At 34.5% G+C, this 19,498-nt stretch overlaps 1 protein-coding gene across 1 annotated transcript; it reads left to right on the top strand.

Moving 5' to 3' along the window:
• Positions 1 to 15,487: 15,487 nt before the first annotated feature.
• On the top strand, positions 15,488 to 19,134 carry LOC131007686 (arogenate dehydratase 2). The gene is made up of 12 exons (XM_057934619.1): positions 15,488 to 15,845; positions 15,962 to 16,029; positions 16,207 to 16,299; positions 16,512 to 16,712; positions 16,789 to 16,869; positions 17,254 to 17,349; positions 17,451 to 17,528; positions 17,676 to 17,765; positions 17,850 to 17,917; positions 18,166 to 18,247; positions 18,367 to 18,446; positions 18,799 to 19,134. Exons 1-11 carry the CDS (start codon positions 15,605 to 15,607, stop codon positions 18,424 to 18,426), a joined length of 1,158 nt encoding a protein of 385 aa, XP_057790602.1. The 5' UTR covers positions 15,488 to 15,604; the 3' UTR covers positions 18,427 to 18,446; positions 18,799 to 19,134.
• The last annotated feature ends 364 nt before the right edge of the window (positions 19,135 to 19,498 follow it).

The following is a 19,498-nucleotide window of genomic DNA, read 5'->3' as shown; positions in this document are numbered from 1 at the left end:
AAAGTCATAGCTTAAACCCCTATTCACATCCAGTGATCAAGCCAAGAATTGATGAGCTAAGGAAGAAGTATTTTGGGCAGATTCAATGACCCATCAGCACATGATACTCTGTATAAGATATTTGCTTCTTTCAGGTTGTGTGCTTTTTGCTCGTTGCAGTCACATCCGAGTATGTATGCGCAATACTTCATCCTCATTCTCATCATTTGCTTCTTTGCTTTGTTGGTCAGTCCGTGCCTCCAACTGTTTACGTCCCCCTTAAATGTTTCCATGTGTCTCATGACGTATATGCCACAGTCGGTGCTATTTTGTTTCTCGGCCCATGTTATCCTTGGAACTGTGAATGTGGGGTTGTCTAGCTTCTTTGCCTTTGCTGCCATTTTTCTTGTTCCCAATAAATTCTTCATGAATTCCACCTGGTTTAAGATTTATTAACATTTAGTTAACTATTATTTATATAATTACATACTATGAAATTGACACTATATATAAATGTTTTTAGGAACTTACCAACTTGATGCACATTTCATTGTATTTTTCAAAGTTACAGTCAACTGCAGTCTGATTTTTGTTGTCCAATATGAACACTGTTCCCACCCGTATGTCGATGCATATTAGGAAATAGTGTTCATACCTATAAATAGGGAAGAAGAACTGCAAAAACAATTAAAGTATGTGAGTTACAATGTGTTAAAGTTTTATATGTGTAAGTTTTGAATATATTTATTACATACCATGTCTATTTCCTTGAGCTGAATGCTTTTGGTGTTATCTAGTTCATACTGAAACTTTTCTTGAAAAACCTCTTGCATTTTTTCATTGGACCAGTTGGTATTTGGCATGCTGATTGTGATGAGCTGTATAGTATAATTTTGTTATGAAATAATTGTTAGCTATCATGTATAAATTAATAATATTAAATATAAGATAATTTTATTATACTTACAGAAGGTTCTGTTGTAGCAAAGAATCTGACTGGTGAATCCTTTGAACGGACTGATTCGTTTTCATTCAGAATCCTGCTCCAGATATCAATTACTGATATGTTTATGTATTCACCATGTTTCATTGACATTATCTCTTGTCGGGGGAGCTGCGTTTCCTTGTTCTTGAATAGGATGTCATTCCTGTTATGCATTTATGTTTATGTTAAATTGTTGATGTGTTTTGTAAAATAAATCTACAGACAATAAAATAAACTTAGAAAATAAATATACATGGTGTCTTCGCTATTGTGCAGAGCAAAGTAGGCTAGCTGGTTCTCTTGTGCTGTCATGCTTTCAGAAGCACTTAGTGATCGTCTTGCAAAAGGCGATACTAGCATTGCTGTCTTTTTTGTCTCCCTCTTGACAGGCACTTCTTCCGCAGGTTCAGTATTGCTTCTGGTAGTTCTCCTCTTTGTAGGAGTGTCATCCAATTTCTAAAAATATGGTAATATTTTATGTTATAATTGTTGTCTAATAAAAGTTTTATTAATATGAATCATTACCTCTTCTTCTTCCTGCTTTCTTTTGCCTTTGACCTTTGTTATTTTTTTCTGACTTCACTGCTTTGAGTTTGTCCATTCTTGCTTTCATTTCCATCTGTAGTTGCCTCTGTTTTTGTCTTTCTGCAAGTGCCTGTTGTTCCAATTTCTTTCTCGCTTCTGCTGTTTGATCTTCCAATTTTTTCCAAACAGTTTCATCAAACTGTTTGGCCTGTTCTTTCTTTTTCTTGCTGTGTTTTTTCTCAGCTTCTTGAACAACCTGTATACATATATATGTAAATTTTTGAATCATTATTTACCTTAAACCTGTATACATATATATTATTTGTACCTTTTCCATTTCGTTTTCGAATTGATTTTGTGCAGTGTGTTGTTGCATTTCATCTATCACGTCATTCCCCTGTTCGTATGCATGTATATGTATGAAAACATGCATTGTAGTGATCTAAGGTATGCATTATATATTAATTATTTAATTTCTTCTACCTGTTTTTTGAATTTTTCAAGTATTTTTTCTACCTGGCCTTCATGTTCTTTCTCTTCTCCTGTCTCTGTCTGTTCTTTCTGTCCACCTTTTTGTGGTTCTTCCTCGTCCTTGTCAAATGGTTCTTTTTGAGGTTCTTGCTGGTTCTCAAATGCTACTCATCCCTGTTCATCTTTTTCTTGTTCTTCCTGTCCTTCTTTTTGTTGTTCATCTTCCTGTCCATCATCTTTTTCCTTTTCTTGCTGCACTTCAGTCTGTTTATGCATATTAATGTATTTAGAAATGCATATTATAAGACTATAATAAGGATAATATCTTTATAATTTATTACATTTACCTCTGGAATTGTAACTACTACGATTTCCGGCTCTTGCTCCTCTTCAGGCTGTTTACGCATACTTATGAGTTAAGAAATTCATATTTTTTGATAATATATGCAATAAATATAAATTATGTTTATATTATATATAAATGCATTACCTCTTCATTTTCATCTCTGTTTGGAGTTGAAAAGATGAAATTGTCATCATCCAGATTGATATTGTTGTCATCTGTGAACATTTGAGAAATTCCAAGGCTGAATGTAGGAGCATTGTCCAATTTCTGTATGTATTCCTCTCTCATTAGAACAGCTTTAATAATATCATCTATTGCCTTGCATACATCATTCTGGCCCCAGAATATATCATCCAATTGAGATTCTCTCATCTCAGAACTGCTTGGTTCAGTATCCCTTGGCTTTTGGCTGATGTCATATCCAATCAATTTGTGTGCGTGTTCCATTGTTTGCATGAAAGTGTCATCATCAAATGCCTGAGCAGGTACTGACTTTAGTTTTTGCACAAATGCAACAAGTTTTGTTGCAATCTCGCTGGCATCTTTGATGATTTCACTGACTGCTTCCTGAATTCCACTGGTTTGTTCTTCTGTTTCGAATGAATTGAAATCTTCATTCTGTGGAACTTCAATTGGGAAGCACACAATTCCATACCCAAAACCTCCAGCACCGAATTCATCATCTTCGCGTTGCCTCAGTTTCTGATAATCCCAATTTGAGATTGCTGGGTAGTTCCTTGAATATGACTTTGCAGCATAAGTTTTTATTCTATCCACATAGAATGCCTGCATTTTTTTGAAAGATTAAAGTATATATTAATGTTATAGAAACTTATGTTCAAAAATTATAAAATTTTAAAAACTCATTCTTACCATCAGGAATAATGTAGGCCCACAGAAGTTTTTCTTTTTGTCTTCCCATGCTTTTCTTTTTGAAATGAGAGATTTAATCAGAAAATCTCCCCAGTCAAGATTTCGAGCATCTTCAACATCATCGAAATGGTGCATTGTTGGAGCTGTGATATATCCAACATTTGTGTTCTCTATCAAAGATGCAACAACTAGAATAAGGAAATGGCGTTTGAACCAAACTCCTCCTTCCTCCAGTGCTAACATTTGAGTAGCAATCTGTGCGGGGCTTATTTTGTTTCTGTTTGGAAAAAAGTCAAACCACTCTTCCAGCAAGTCCTGTCCCTCATTGTTTGTCCTCTTCGCGATCTGTTTCTTCCCTTTCGGGAAACCAAAGACTCTGTAGACATCTTCTTCTTCAATTAGTAGAAACTTCCCTTTTGCAAGCTGTAAAGCACAATCTCTGTAGTCAAAACTCTCCACAACCCAGTATGACAAAGTTGAAGGGAATTCCTTAACTTTTATCTTCAATATGTTTCCAAAACCAAGCTCTATTATTTGTGCTTTTTGTGTTGGATTCATTCTCTCTATAGCATCAACTAACGAGTAGGTTGTTGTCCTACTTGTTAGTCTTTGCCCTCGACTCTTCTCTTTTTTCGTTTCTATTTGTTCAGCATGCACTACATCCTCTTTTGAGCTTTCGGATTCTGGACTTTTTTTGATTATCAGCCTTTTTGATTTTCTCCTTTCCTTCTGCTTTTGCTTTTGTTTTTGTTTTTTGGGCGTTGCGGTCGCCTTCTGTTTGCCCTTTCCTTTGTATTCTACTATTTGTTTTGATTTAGATCCGCTTCCTGTTGGAGTCTCTTCGACAAAATCATCATTTGATGTGTCTGTAACAGAAAAATGCATAATATATGATACCGAAGTGCATAGTGCAATTAGTGGAAATGCATATAAATACTTGATGGCATGCATATTAGTATAAATGATTATGCATGTACAGAAATGGACATATGCATAAAAAACAAAACCAAATGCATTAACTAACATAACAATATGCACAAAGAGTATGCAGAACATGTTCACTGTACAGAACATAGTATACAGAATATATTCAAATCATTTATAGCCTCACTAACTTCTATTTTTGGATCTATTCATATTTACTGAAATGGACATATGCATAACAAACAAATCAAAATGCATTAACGAACATATCAATATGCACAAAGAGTATGCAGAACATATTCACTATACAGAACATAGTATAAAGAACATATTCAAATCATTTATAGCCCCACCAACTTCTATTTTTGGATCTATTCATGTTTTGAAAGTTGTAATTATTTGAGTAGGGACAAATAAAGTATACATTTTAATGAAAAGTGAGGACCACATCTCTATAATATGCATAAACAATTCATGAAAGTCATAGATCACATAAAAAAAAAATATAAATTTAGTGCTCTTTTTTTTCGATTCCATAAATAGTAAAGTTAGGGTTTTCTATATCGATTTAAAATATAGTTACTCTTGTTTGAAGTATGAAATAAGTTTAAAATTCCAGAAGATGCATAATCATTTGTAAGCAAATGCAAAACCCTAGATAGACGAAAGCAAATTCAAACACTATGAACTGACCATCATCTTTCTTAGAATGTTTCTTTCTTGCTGGTTTTTTTATTCTTCTCGCCATTATCAGTGTTCTTGTACGAAATCGTCGGTTAAAGTAGAAGAAATCGGAAGAATGCAGAAGAAGAAGTGAAGAAGATGAAGACTGTTGATTTACGGATGCATTCGCGATGTAGTAATAAATTATTTACTGTCAGAAATCAAATTATTACTATCGCGACCGCCTCAGTAATAGTGTAAAATTACAATGCTACCCCTGTCAAATTGTTAATTTACAAAAAAGGCGGAACGGGTCGATCCGTTTGACCCGCGTTGGATCCGCGTGTTTATACACGTGTCAGCATCCTGTTTCACCCGCTTTTTTGATCTAATGGTCTAGATTTGGATCTACGGATCTATTATAAGCATAGGGATCCACCGGAACCCAACCCTATATATATATAGGGGGCGGTTATTCAATAAACCACCCTTATTTTAAGAATTACGAACCAACAAAAATGCATGAATTTTATGTATAACACGCATGAATAAACTGTATAAAGGCATGAATTGCGAAAAATAATTTTTTGCTACCTTTGGGATTCGAACTCAGGACCATGAATTTATCCAACAAGGTGATGAATCAACCGTAGATCTTGATGATCTAAGGGCTGAAAATGGTTCCTAATTTATATTTTAAGAAGCGTTCTTATTTTATCCTTCCCCTATATATATATATATATATATATATATATATATAGGGTTGCATTCTATAAGAACACATCCCTATATAGAGTAATGAGTCATAGTATGGTTCGTTAGATCAAAATCAATCAATGGACGAGATTGCAACTTCTGTTAATTATTATAATCATTTTAATATTGATTTTAATGAATCTGAAGTTCGTAGGGTCAAAAAAGTAAACATACAGTGAACATTATTTGGAAAGAATTATAGTATCCCACAAATTTCGCAGCTACCGAATCTGTAGGAGGTTTTCAATCGTTTTGATGGATTTGGACTATAGCTATGTGTTTCTTATTGATATTATCACGGAGGATGTTAGGTTAGTGAGTTATTGTGTGACTTCCGCCGTCGTCGAAATCTCATTTAACAATTTCTGCATTCGCCGGTCAGCCACTTACATTCAATCATCACTTTTCCCTTTCTCGTTCACAGAAATCGCCGACAACCACATATAACTCACATCTGATAGCTGCCATCTACTCCAGGTTAGTGACGTTGATCGTCGACGAAAATAGTTCCAGATTATGAAAAAAGTTCAGGCATTTAAAAATTTCCAGATTCATTCATTATAATTTAGCATATACTGTAGTGTGTTACATGTTATAGATCATGAATATTTAAATATTGTCTAGTATTAATATTTTTGTGCATTCATTCTGTGTTCGACCTAAAGTTATATACACGTTCAATATATACATAACTATCAGTCTATATTTTTGGATGTATGATAAAAGTTACGAACGTCCGAACGTATGCATAATAAATCAATCAATTTCGTTTATTGTAAATGCAATAAGATATAACAAAATTACTCTGTAATAATTAAACCAAATCTCCATCATCTTGCATTTGTTATATCATACTGCATCATCAGGGCAATGCTCCATCATCAATTAGATAATTTACTTTGAATCTTTATGATTTTAAATGTGATTAATATAATTAATTTTGTTTGTAACATATATTTCTCCTCTGCGCTGAACTGAAATGATGGTACCAGGTAAATACTATCCAATTATCTTTATTTTTGGGTTGTTTTATTTTATCTCGATGCTTTAACTATTGGATTTTATATTGTAGACACACCAAGTGACTCGTCAATTTCTCCAGGCAAAAATGCAAGAATTTGATTAATCATCACCGAACAAATATAAACAAAGGTAAACAAACGATGAACTATATCTCTCTAATAATTAAATTAAATATTTGCATGTCACTCTGCATTCCTCAATTTAAATTTGATCACCATTTTAGGCAAATCACCTGTTTCCTTTCGTTCACATTATTATGTTCATTTGTTTTCCTACGAAAATATCGACGAACATTAGTATGTTCATTAGTATGTTCATTTATTTTTTTACGAAAATATCGATGAACATTCGAATGTTCATTTATTTTTTACAAACATATCAACGAAAATTAGTATGTTCATTTATTTTTTTACGAACATATCAACGAACATTAGTATGTTCATTAGTATTTTCTACGAATACTGCGTTCTGTGGATGCATTATTCACATAATAGACTCTTCATCAAATTAATATTCCATAAATAAAATATTTGATTGCCTATCTATGACAATTAACGAAAATATCAAATCTTCACCAGATGAATCATCACCCTTGGATATACCAAGATCGACACATAGGATTTGGTCTTCGTTCTTCGAATTTTTGATGGTCTCCATAGAACTCTATCCCAAAGAACATACTCAGAACAGCTGAAACTAAATCCCAGGTTAATGGATTTGTTGTTCATGTTGCAGCTGATAAAGGAACAGTATGCACTTCAAAAGGTGTGGGTGCTCTACGTCGTAGCATAAGACCACATGGTCCTTATGAAATACGACTTGGGAGGAAGCCCATATTTCCATCGTTGAACACGAGGACAACACCTGCCACATTCAACGATACTTTGTTAAAATTGAGTTCTGCTAAGAGGATGCAGTTCGGGATATTGGATTTGGTAATTTGCTAGAGTTGAAGGTGGAGGACCTGCCATGGTGTTTGGCATATTGGACATTGAATAACTTCATCCCAATGACATGAAGACTGGAAATTAATAACGGTTGTTGTGTGAAGGTTACTGGTGATGATGTATATCGTGTCTTCAAAATCCCAAAAGGTGTTCAAAAGATTCGTGCGTTCGAACGACAATCAAACAATGAACTATTTGAACAGTGGTTTTCGTTTTTCGATGTCGACAACAGAGACAAGATAAAGATTGGAATTGTTTTATAGCTCAAATGATAAATTGTAAAAGTGGTGGCATCTGGTTTAAGAGACATTTTATTATTGCTATGAGTTTTTCATTATTCGAGAGTTGCTAAAATGGTACGGTCCACCCATATCTTTTGAATACTTTATCTGATGTTAACAATTTAGATAAAATGGGATTGGACCGAATATATGATAAGAAGTTTGGTAGACAATCGACGGGACGTGGGTTGGAGATGAGTCGAAGGTGTACACAGGTCCATCGTGCAGGTCGGAAAATAATCATCTAACAGGAGTTAATAATTAATCTCAATCGTGTAGGTTGGAAACATAAGTTGAAGTCCGAGCATAAAATATTTAAAATGCACAGACAAAGTTATGATAGTAAATTAAATATGTCGACTTGTACATTCATATTGAGGTGTATGAAAATTTAAAATATTATATATTGTGAGGATGGCTAAAGGTTAAAAATTTTCAGCTTTCTAAAGTAACAAAAATCATTGATTATACATTATTAATTTTAATATAGGTTATATGAACAACGAACTTTGCATAATAAAGGATTTTAAAATGTTTTACAAAAACACACCATGATAAACATTCATGTTGCTGCGTATGAAAATTTAAAATATTATATTTTGTGTACTAATATATTTTGAAGCAGTGAACATGAATTATTTTATATTTTTTCATAATGTTATGTCAGAACCACATTCCGGAGTGCCACTTACAAATGATTGGGTCGAAAACGTGCAGATGGTCGTAAGTTCAATATATTAACTTAATAAGTTCGATGTTGAAAACCAGCAAATTCATTAAAATAAGTCATTATGTTCGAAACATTAAAACCTCGAAAAAAAATTAAAATCATTTAACAATAATTAATAATTAAACTCAGATAGAATTTAAGTCAGTTGAGTTTTACAATAATTGAATATAGACAAAAAAATTCAGGAGTGTGTATCTTTGTTATATTATTTTCAGGCACAAGTTCAATATATTAACATAATAAGTTCGATACAAAAGACATTCAGGTTCATTATAATAAGCGATTACGTTCGGAATATTAAAACCTTGGGAAAAAGACAGGAGTTAATAAAACTTTGATAAGCCAGTAATACAAAATTGAACAATGTCAAACATGAATAAAACTGTTAACTTATTAAAAATCCACGTAACGACCAAAATTGAAAACGTTTATTTTGAAGTTCACCATAATAGAATCAAACTAGGAACACCAAAAACTAGGAAGTTCATCCGCCTTTTCCCACACTCCTTTTCTTTTGCAAAGAAATAATCTATAAGTAATAGTTCCATCGTCTGATCTCTGTATAGTGTTGAATCGAGTCTCGAAACCACAAGAAACAGCATAATCCTTGTAAAATTTTTCAACTTGTGGTAAAGTATCAAACGTCTGCCCATGGTATGGTTTGATTGATTCCGGACATTGAGGAAAATTTGTATTGACTACAATATATAGACGTTCACAACGCTATTTGGAAGTTCAACATATTACATGATATGTTCGTCACTTAGTTCATAACAGTTATAAACGAGTATAAATAAAATATGTCATTTTATGTGTCCGTAAATTCAATGAATCGTGAAGCATTAAAGGACAAGAATATTGCAATGAACAATTTTTTGTGGGAATTACGTATATAATGATAACTAGAATTATATATTTGCCCAACTTCGCACGAACGTGTTCGGTGATATGGACTAACCTTGAGCATCCATATTAGAGCTTTAGAATCTGCAGTTCTTCTTCAATGGAAGATGCAAGATCTACAAGGGGAAAACAAAAGAATTAACAGGCTATGTAATATTCGTTTAATGCTAAAAACATCTAACGTATCTACCGAACAAATCTACCATAAAAGAAAAGATTTGATTACATATAATGAGGGTAAGTTACAGTTACATAATTTATGAAAATACCAACTTATCCTTTTGAGTATATGGTGCCGCATGAAATCAGGATTATTTATTACCGTCCGATTTCACACAATCAACGAACAAGATTACGACTCTAGACTCTGCAAATATTTGTGTTCCTATTGAACTTTACCCTATATATATATATATATATATATATATATATATATATATATATATATATAAAGAGCCTATTCTAATGGAACAAATGGAGTAATTGATTTTTTTCTTAAAATAAAAAGGCGAATTTATAATAATTGATACTACCTCCGTCCACGAAATGAGTACCCATTTGTGGACGGCACGGGTTTTAAGAAATGTATGGAGTGTAGTGTGAATAGTTTAAGAGTCCCACTTTTTGAGTGTATTAATTAAAGAGATGTGCGGGATATACTTACCAAAAAGGGAATGGGGTACTCATTTCGTGGACGAATGAAAAGGAAAATATGGGTACTCATTTTGTGGACGGAGGGAGTACATCACATACTTTTGTAAAGTTTGTGTTATACGTGGGTCGGTTTCAGAGCATGTACGGGGGTATAGATTCCCTCTCGAATCCACCCCAATAAAATATATTAAATTTTATTAATTTAATTATTTTTTTATGTTCAAGAACATATTAAGGGCCATTGTTATTAATTTTAACGTAGATTAATGGGTGCGACCGTCGACCCGGCTCCAAACCCGCCCTCCTGACCCTGAACCCTGACCCGCATGGATTTGACCCATGCTCCTAATTATTACATTTGTTTATAATAATTGTTACTTTTAATAAACACAATATATACATTTGTTCATATAAATGTATATTTATGTGAATATAAGTAGTTAACTTCAATATTGTGAAAATTGTAATATTTAAAAACATTATCTTTCTTTATAATAATAATAATAACTTTTTATTATAATAATAAATAATTTTTATTACAACAATAATTACAATTAATATAATAATTTTGAAACATTACATTTCTCCATATCAAATATTACTTTTTATTATAACAATGATTATTTTTAATAAGCATAAATAATTACATTATTATTTGATCAAATAATTATTATCGTATGAAAAAGTAATTATTGATATGTATAATGTTTTATATTGAATGAAGGTAAATATTTATATTAATATAAGTATACATTTTTGCGACCAAATGTATATCTTATGCTTATTAAAAGTAAATACTCATATTAGGGTTTAGTACTGTTCAGGCTTAGGGTTTAGTTTACAGGGTTTAGGGTTTAGTTTATGGAATTTAGGGTTTAGAAAATATAATACTTTATATTAAATGAAGGTAAATACCTATATTTATATAAGTATACATTTGTGCGAACAAATGTATATTTCATGCTTATTAAAAGTAATACTTATTATAAACAAATGTAATAATTTAGGATTCAGGATTTCGGGTCTGGGCACGGGTCGGGTCGGGGCGGACCCGTCGCACTGGAGTGCGACCGCCGCATGCAAGACCGGCCCTAATTTTAATTTTTTTTGTGAATTTTATGTTGTGATAAATCAATTGTTATTTATATACTCCCTTCGTCATATTAAAAGTGACATATATTTCATTTTGGGCTGTCACTCTATAAGTAGGGGTGAGCAAAAAATCCGAAACCGAATAACCGAACCGATCCAAATCGAAATTTTAAAATATGGTTCGGTTTTTTCGGTTTTTCGGTTCGGTTCGGTTTTTTTTTCCATAAAATTTCGGTTTTTCGGTTCGGTTCGGTTCGGATTTTTTAAAACCGAACAAAACTGAAAAACCGAATTATATTTATAATATATATATAAATATATGTTATAATATTTTATTTATAATTTTATAATATCTAACTTCTAATATTTTTTTAATTTTATAGTTTTTTTTTGGAATTTTCGGTTTTTTTTTCGAAAATTTCGGTTTTTTCGGTTTTTTTTCGAAAATTTTGGTTTTCTTCGGATTAATTCGGTTTTTCGGTTCGGTTCGGTTCGGTTCGGTTTTAATTATAAAAATTTTGGTTAATTCGGTTCGGTTTGTTCGGTTAATTCGGTTCGGTTCGTTTTTTTTTAAAATCGAACTAAAATATGGTTTGATTTGGTTTTAGCAAAAACCGAACCATATAACCGAATGCTCACCCCTATCTATAAGTGACATGTTTCATAAACTAAAAAATTCAACACATTCTCCTTAATTCTCATGCCGAAAAGTTTTAAGCCACCTATTATGGGACGGAGGGAGTATTACTTTTAAAAAATTATGTCTACCCAAAAGGTACCCTTTCCCCACTGAATAATCCCCGCCCCGCTCCTGCCCCGATTTTAAAATGGGTATAGAGTCGAATTTGATGGTGAATTTTTGGAGCAGGTACTAGAGTGGGAAAGCAATATCCGACCCTGCCCGACCCCATTTACATTCCTAAGAGAAAATAAGACCTAAATGAGGGAGTAAACAAGACTCGTAAATGAGATTTTTCTTAAAAGCAAATAATGTTTTTTATAAATAAAATAAAACTTTTCATATACTAGCTGTTTTGTGCAAATTTGTTATACTTTGTGATGATTATTTAGCTATGATAAATTCACCTTAAGCCTATTATTCATGTATTATGTGATGTATTGGTAAGGATTAATATATTTCCGTGTTATGAAAATCAAGAGCATATGATTAAGTTGTGGGTCATTTTTCCTCGAAAAATGACCCCGCAGTCGCGCCCTAACCGCACCTTCACTCGTGTCCTGCATGTGCATTTCCCGAAGTAGAGCCCCACTTCCTAGGCTGCGGTTGCGACCTTGTTGTGAGCCGTCGGCACTCTGCCCGCTCCTTTGCTCGTTGCCAGGCCAACACTCCCAGTTTAACTCCACGATCGCGCCTTAGGCTGCGATCGCGCCCTAATGCTAGGTTGTCATCGAGCCCTGGTACAACGGTCGCGCCCTCGTAATGACCAGCTGTGCCCCTTCGACGTGGTCTCCGCCTTCCATGAGTCGCCGTCGCGCCATACCTGTGACCGCGGTAATGGAGTTCTTTGCTGCACCTTTTTTGAAGCCTATAAAAGCTGGCCTTGGCTTTTTTTGACCCTCCCCTATTCCAAACACTAAAAAACAAAGAATTGAGTTTAGTTCTTAGGCTTTATTTCTTATGTTATTAATTATGTTTTATCTAGAATAATTTAGATAGAGTGGGTACAAAATTCTCCTTCATTATCCAAGGATTATCACACAGATTTGTTGTGAGTTTATTTATATTCTAGATTAATGTTGGATTTTATGTCTAGTTTGGAGAGTAATTTATTAGTTCTTTTCGTATGCTTTTTGTTAGATTAATTCGCATTTTTGATTTAATGTGGTTCCTAGATAATTGATGCTCTTACTGTTAGTTTCTCTATTGAGTTATTGCTTCCTCAACCCTAGCTTAGAATCCTGGTTTAGAATTATAGATTTTCTTTATTGTCTTGTTTATATGCTTTCATTTATTGTTTCTTCATATTTGATTCTCGCCTAAATATTTTTATTGATTTCTTTTAATTATGTATTAGTTCATCGGAGCTTGAATGTCAGACCAAGCTTTTATTTAGAGTATTTAGAATTGTATATGCTTTATGTGCATAGCATGAATTGTTGCTTTGCTTAGACTTCCTTGAGATATACGACTTGGGTTAGCTTATATTCCACTACAATTGATCTCGTACGATTGCGAGTCAATTCATTAGGTGTTTTGAGTTGAATAAAATTTTGACATCGTTGTCGGGAAAGGCTTTAGACGATTGTTTGTGTTGCTTTGTTTATGTGTTTATTTTATATTGATCGGTAATGAATGACCCCCAATTTTACACATAAAAGTCCTATTCATCGATTATAGAGAAAACCAAGCATTGAGGCCCAATAATTGAGAAAATTAGGCATAAGTCTCATTACAACGGTCTCTATCTTGGAGTTGATTATTAAGGTTGGTGAAGCTGACATTTAAAGTTGGCAGAGCTGACTGCCATGGCTGGCAATAAGTAAGGCCGATAGCCAAGGTTGGCATTCAGCAGAGCTTATACGTTAATGTTAGTGTTTGGCAGGGCTAACCCGCTAAGACTAGAGTTCGGCGAGGCTGATCTACTGAGATTGGCGATCGACGATGATGATCCGCCAAAGTTAGCGTTCGACGAGGCTAATTTGCCAAGAATGGCGTTTGATGGGGCTGTCAAGGTTCGTGTTCGACCGAGCTGACCATCTAAGATTGATTCTCAATAGAGCTGATCCGCTATGGTTGGAGCTCGACGAAGCTGATCACCTGCCAAGGTGGGCGTTCGGCGGGACTGACCCACCAAGATTGGAGCTCAGCAGAGCTGATCACCAAGGTTGGCGTACGACAGGGCTAACCCGTCAAGGTTGATGCTTGAGATGGAGCTAAGCTCCAAGGTTGACGGAACTGAAACTTTTTTTTTTGTTTTCATTCTTTCGTCTTTGACTGAAAGCAATCAATATTAACTTTCTCCTTTGATAATTTTCTTCCACCAAATTTGATTCTTTGCCATAATCCATAATTTTCATAGGCCTAGTTGAAAAGAGGAGCATAATATCATCCACATCATCTACTATGTTTAACAATATTACAAGGTATAATACAAGATCTCTTGGTGATCAATCTTTACAAATTAGCTGCCTAAGGTTAAAACACCTATCTACTACTTGCACCTAGAATGTTGATTCATCTCAGTTAAGTGACATATGGTTAAACGACCAAAGAACAACATGATACGCTCCAATGACGCATTGGTCTTCGATTCATGTCCTTGCCCTCCCAGCAATACAGAGATAACTTTTACAGATTAGATATCTAAGACTCCTCTGTCAAAGCAAGACTTAAAACAATCGTTTCATGTTTGTAGTAGGAAAGTGACGAAATAGTTGTGATGAATGTTAGCTCTGTGAAAACACACTTCCAAGTCGTATGTTAGATAGAGCCATCTTGCAGCCTTTATAGAGTCACATATCATGTTTAATAAGCACCATTTCCCACGTCCAAATTCTACGTACAACTGTTGCAATTAACTCCCGAAAATCATCAATCAACCTGTATGTGGAATGTTGGTTGAGATCATGTTCTTGAAAATAGGAACAACTGCCTCACTATCTTGGACCCTAATTTAACCACTCTTTCACATATTCAAAATGTGGATAGCTACACAAGATAAGTTATTCCACAACCAAAGAATGTGAAAACATAAAAGAAAGAGAAATATTAATAATATTCAGTTACTCTTGAAGAGTCAAAGTCCAGTTTAAGGGAAAATTTTCGGAATGTTGGCTGAAATCTAAAACTGTTGATAACAAATGTTATCAATATTCTATCTAATATTATTGGAGTTAACATTGATTCTACCGACTACAAATTTTTATAATAATTGCAGGTAATTCAATATTATAGATATGTTTATATATAGCTTTATAATTGGTTAATTCTATTAAATTATTAATGAATCTATAATTTTGATAAATACCATATTTAGTTTTAACATAAATTAATAGTCTTTATTGAAAATGACCTGGAAGTTTCAAAATGTTCTGTAAACCCTCAAACTATCAAATTTTTATCAAATATTCTGCATCTATTTTTCGGTCACCAAAAACGTAACGTGGCTCGCCGGATGCCACAATATAATTTATATTCTATTTTTTTTAAACTATGTCATTTTATATTCTATTTTTTCAATTCATGTCATTTTATAAATGAAAATCCACCCTTCCCATTAAAATATATTCTATCGGTGGTTCCAATTAGTAAAAAATTCGTAAGCCCGTAATTGAAAGAAATTATAAATTATGTTTGATTCTTCTAGATTATGAGAATTCAATTAAGAGTCCAGTCGAGAGCCAGCAAGGAATTGACCGCAGCAAACTTATCGACGTTGCCCCAAGCCTCGCGCTGCCATTATTTCTCATTTCTCAGCTCCCGCGACGACAATGGCGGCCACCACATCCCGATCCCCAATTACCCCCTTTAATTCCGGAATCGTAAACCCTAACTCTAAGCTTAATCCATTCTTCACGCTTAAACTTACTAAACGACGTCGCAACATCCATTTCCACGCCTGCAGTAGTGGCAAAAGTAGCAATGACAAAACCCAAGCAATCGAGCTACAGAAGCTCATGCAAGATTCCCCTTACGAGTTCAATTCGAGAGACTCTCCTCCATCACTTCCGCGTCCGTCTCAGTTTGACGATCTTATTGGATTCCCCCCATATTTAACGTTATAATTTCTATTAATTTCGTTTGATTTACCTCCCTTTCTGTGTTTTTCGAATTGTCGATTGTTTCAGGGCCTTTGACCTCTGCTCAGCTGTCGAATTTGGCGGCGGAAGGGTCTCGTCTCCGCGTGGCGTATCAGGTTTTGCTCCTCCTTTTGAAATTCATTGCATGAAAGGTGCAAGCATTGGGGCTTGCGGTACATCATGTTATTGCATAAAGTCCAATGCGTTGATGTTGTATTTGATGCCTCGTGAGTTGTACCACCCTGTGCTAGGAGAGAGCATATGGTTCTGATTTTGATTATATATTTTCAAAGGGCGTTCGAGGTGCGTACAGCGAGTCTGCAGCCGAGAAGGCTTATCCGAATTGTGAGGCAGTACCATGTGAACAATTTGACACAGCTTTTGAAGTCAGTATCTTATGCCTTTTTTGGTGTATTGTAATTTGTATTAATCTGATTTGTTGAAATTATTCTCTACTATAGTTGAAGTATGACATTTCTATTTATCAGATTATATATTCTGATAAATACTTACAAGTTTTGGAATATATAATGATTGCAAACTGTCTTCACATTTTGATTGAATGCTGAAATCCTATGCTTAACCACTACTGCTACAGGCAGTAGAGAGGTGGCTTGTTGATAGGGCGGTTTTGCCTATCGAAAACTCATTAGGAGGCAGTATACACAGGAACTATGATCTTCTACTCCGACATAGGTTACATATTGTTGGGGAAGTTAAACTCGCAATCCGGCACTGCTTACTAGCTAATCCCGGTATCAAGATTGAAAAACTTACAAGGGTTCTTAGCCATCCTCAGGTATCTCAAGCCCAATGGAGCTAGGTTATTTTTTCTGGAACATGAAGCTTACAATCTGTAACACCTGATACTGCAGGCTCTTGCACAGTGTGAGAATACCTTAACTAAGTTGGGACTGGTTAGGGAAGCAGTGGATGATACTGCTGGCGCAGCAAAGGTAGTATTCTCTCCGTCCACCAAAAGTATGCCACTTTTTGCGTCCACCATGACACTTTCTTTTTTAGGACATGGCCCCACATTTTTTCCGTATCTTTTACCTTTACAGATACCCCTTATTTATAAAAAACCACCCCTAGCTCACTCTTAATTCATCTTTAACCACTCATTTCATACAATGGTGGGACACTTTCTCCACTACATAGAAATCACCATTTTATTGAAACCTGTGCCCACCAAAATTGCATACTTTTGGTGGACGGAGGGAGGATTATTTGTATTTTTGTTAAAGTCTGATAGTAATATAGTTTTACAAGTAACTGCATTCTACTATATTAAGTGCCTAACTGCCCCCCCCCCCCCCCCCCCCCCCCCCCCGGTGTAGCATGTTGCTTTTCATGAACTTAATGATGCCGGGGCAGTTGCTAGCTTGACTGCTGCTAAGATCTATGGTCTGGATGTACTTGCTCAGGACATTCAGGTTTGTTTGTGGAGTTTGTAGGTATCATATTGACATATGAGTTGCATAAACATATTTTTACAGATTTGAAATGCTGTCATTTGTCTACCTTGTCTTCTCAGGATGATACTGATAATGTGACTCGATTCCTTATGCTAGCTAGGGAGCCTATCATACCAGGCATTGATAAACCTTTCAAGGTTAGAGTTTCGTTTTGAGCAACTATGAGGATTGGCTAGAAAACCAATTACTCATGACTTTAAATTTGAGCATCTTCAAAAATAAATTCCATGTCACACATTTTTCCCCCTAACCCATCTAGTCATTCATTATATTATTTTTCGCAGACAAGTATAGTCTTCTCATTAGAGGAAGGTCCTGGGATGCTGTTTAAGGCACTAGCTGTATTTGCTATGAGGAATATCAATCTCACCAAGGTGAGTTCGTCTTTGGCCTCCCAGAATATCTTCAATACTTTCTTGTGTATGCCTCAACTACAACGCATCTTTTTGTGATACTAGATTGAAAGTCGTCCACTGCAAAAGCAGGCTTTACAAACATCAGACGACAATGCCATTGGCTTTCCTAAGTAAGTGCAACAAATTTCCATATTGTAATAGCGGGACATAATGGCAAGTTCATGACATTGATACATACATAATTGTGTCTGTCACGGCTGCTGTGAAGTTTCCCATATTTGTTTGTTTGAAGTACAGGGTGTGCTGTTTAGCTAATATTTTTAGAGTGCCATGGTTACTGTTTTTCAGAGTTTCATATGTATTCGATAACTTTCCCTAGATTAATTGTGTAATCAAATGGTCTCATTCTTGCATGCAGGTACTTTCCCTATCTTTTCTATGTTGATTTTGAAGCATCCATGGCTGATGAAAGAGCTCAAAATGCTCTTGGTCATCTAAAAGTCTGTGCTATCCCTATGTTCTCCTGCATTTTTTTTCTCCCTTCTTTAGTGTTACACCCCAATGTCTTGGTTTCAATGATTTTATTATGTATAACCATAATGATGTACAATCTTGACAGGAGTTTGCAACATATATGAGGGTTCTTGGCAGTTACCCTGCAGACAATGGCCTTGTGTAACTACCTTGCAATTTTTTAAGGTACCTATATTTGTGAAACTGGTATGCTTTAGATCCGTGGCTATGCTTTTCAACTGGTTTACATTTGACTTTTGAGCATGTAACTTTATATAGTCTACATTTCAGCTCTTAGCCTACTGCCTACGTAAAAAACTTTGAAGTACAAACTATGGACCGAGTTTTACTTCCTAATCTTTTTGAGAATGTTTTACTTCCTAATCTTAAGCTACAATTGTTTATCTGGTGAAGCATATTTGCTGTTGCTGCAACTGACGTAGATAACTAATTATAGATGAAGAAAAGCAAGACTTTAAAAAAAAGCTAATTGGTTTTTTAACTTCCTAAATATGTTTCATGCTTTACAATGATGCAGGACTTCAAGATTGGAGGATAATAATTTATATCAGAGATGATAAAGGTTTGAAGGAGTTCATAGGTTGTGCTCCCAAATACAGAATTGAAGAAATAGAGAGTAAAGATGCTAGAAGAAAGCGCATATGTTCTTGGCACTTTGCACAAGTTGCAGCTGCACCAATGCCGCTTATCTTTCTTGTAAGTACATCATTTGTTTTGTTCTTTCTTTTCCTTCTTGGGCTGTAGTTTTCTCACTGCTGTAGGTGGAGAAACCTAGCTAGAGACAATTATTTAACGAAATGCATCTGTATGTTTTTTGAAGCTTGTTAGCCATCTATTTCTTCATTTTTTTAAAGCCTTCTATTTCTTCATTTTAAGAACATTTTTGTTAAGAAAACGAGCTTCAAGTAAAATGATGTCCATTATTATTATTATTATACATAAATAAAAATATTTAAAGGCCGCACCAAAGGTTATAGAATATTGTGTTTCAGTTTAATCTTTTAATGAAATAAACCGGAATTCGAAAATCTCTCTCTCTCTCGACTTGTTACTGTCGGTGCTTTAAATTTTGAGGGGCAATGGGGCATTACGCATATGATACCTGTTTTATTATATGGAATAATTTTGATTCAAGAAAATAGATTAATTTCAAATTTATTGGTTTGGACAAAATTAACATATTTCAAGTTCGTTGTAAGCTTATCTAAATATCAATA

The sequence above is a fragment of the Salvia miltiorrhiza genome, chromosome 2 (assembly GCF_028751815.1).
Source record: "Salvia miltiorrhiza cultivar Shanhuang (shh) chromosome 2, IMPLAD_Smil_shh, whole genome shotgun sequence".
Lineage (NCBI taxonomy): Eukaryota > Viridiplantae > Streptophyta > Magnoliopsida > Lamiales > Lamiaceae > Salvia > Salvia miltiorrhiza.
Note: the sequence above shows the minus strand (reverse complement) of the source record. Positions and strands in the feature narration are given on the sequence as shown.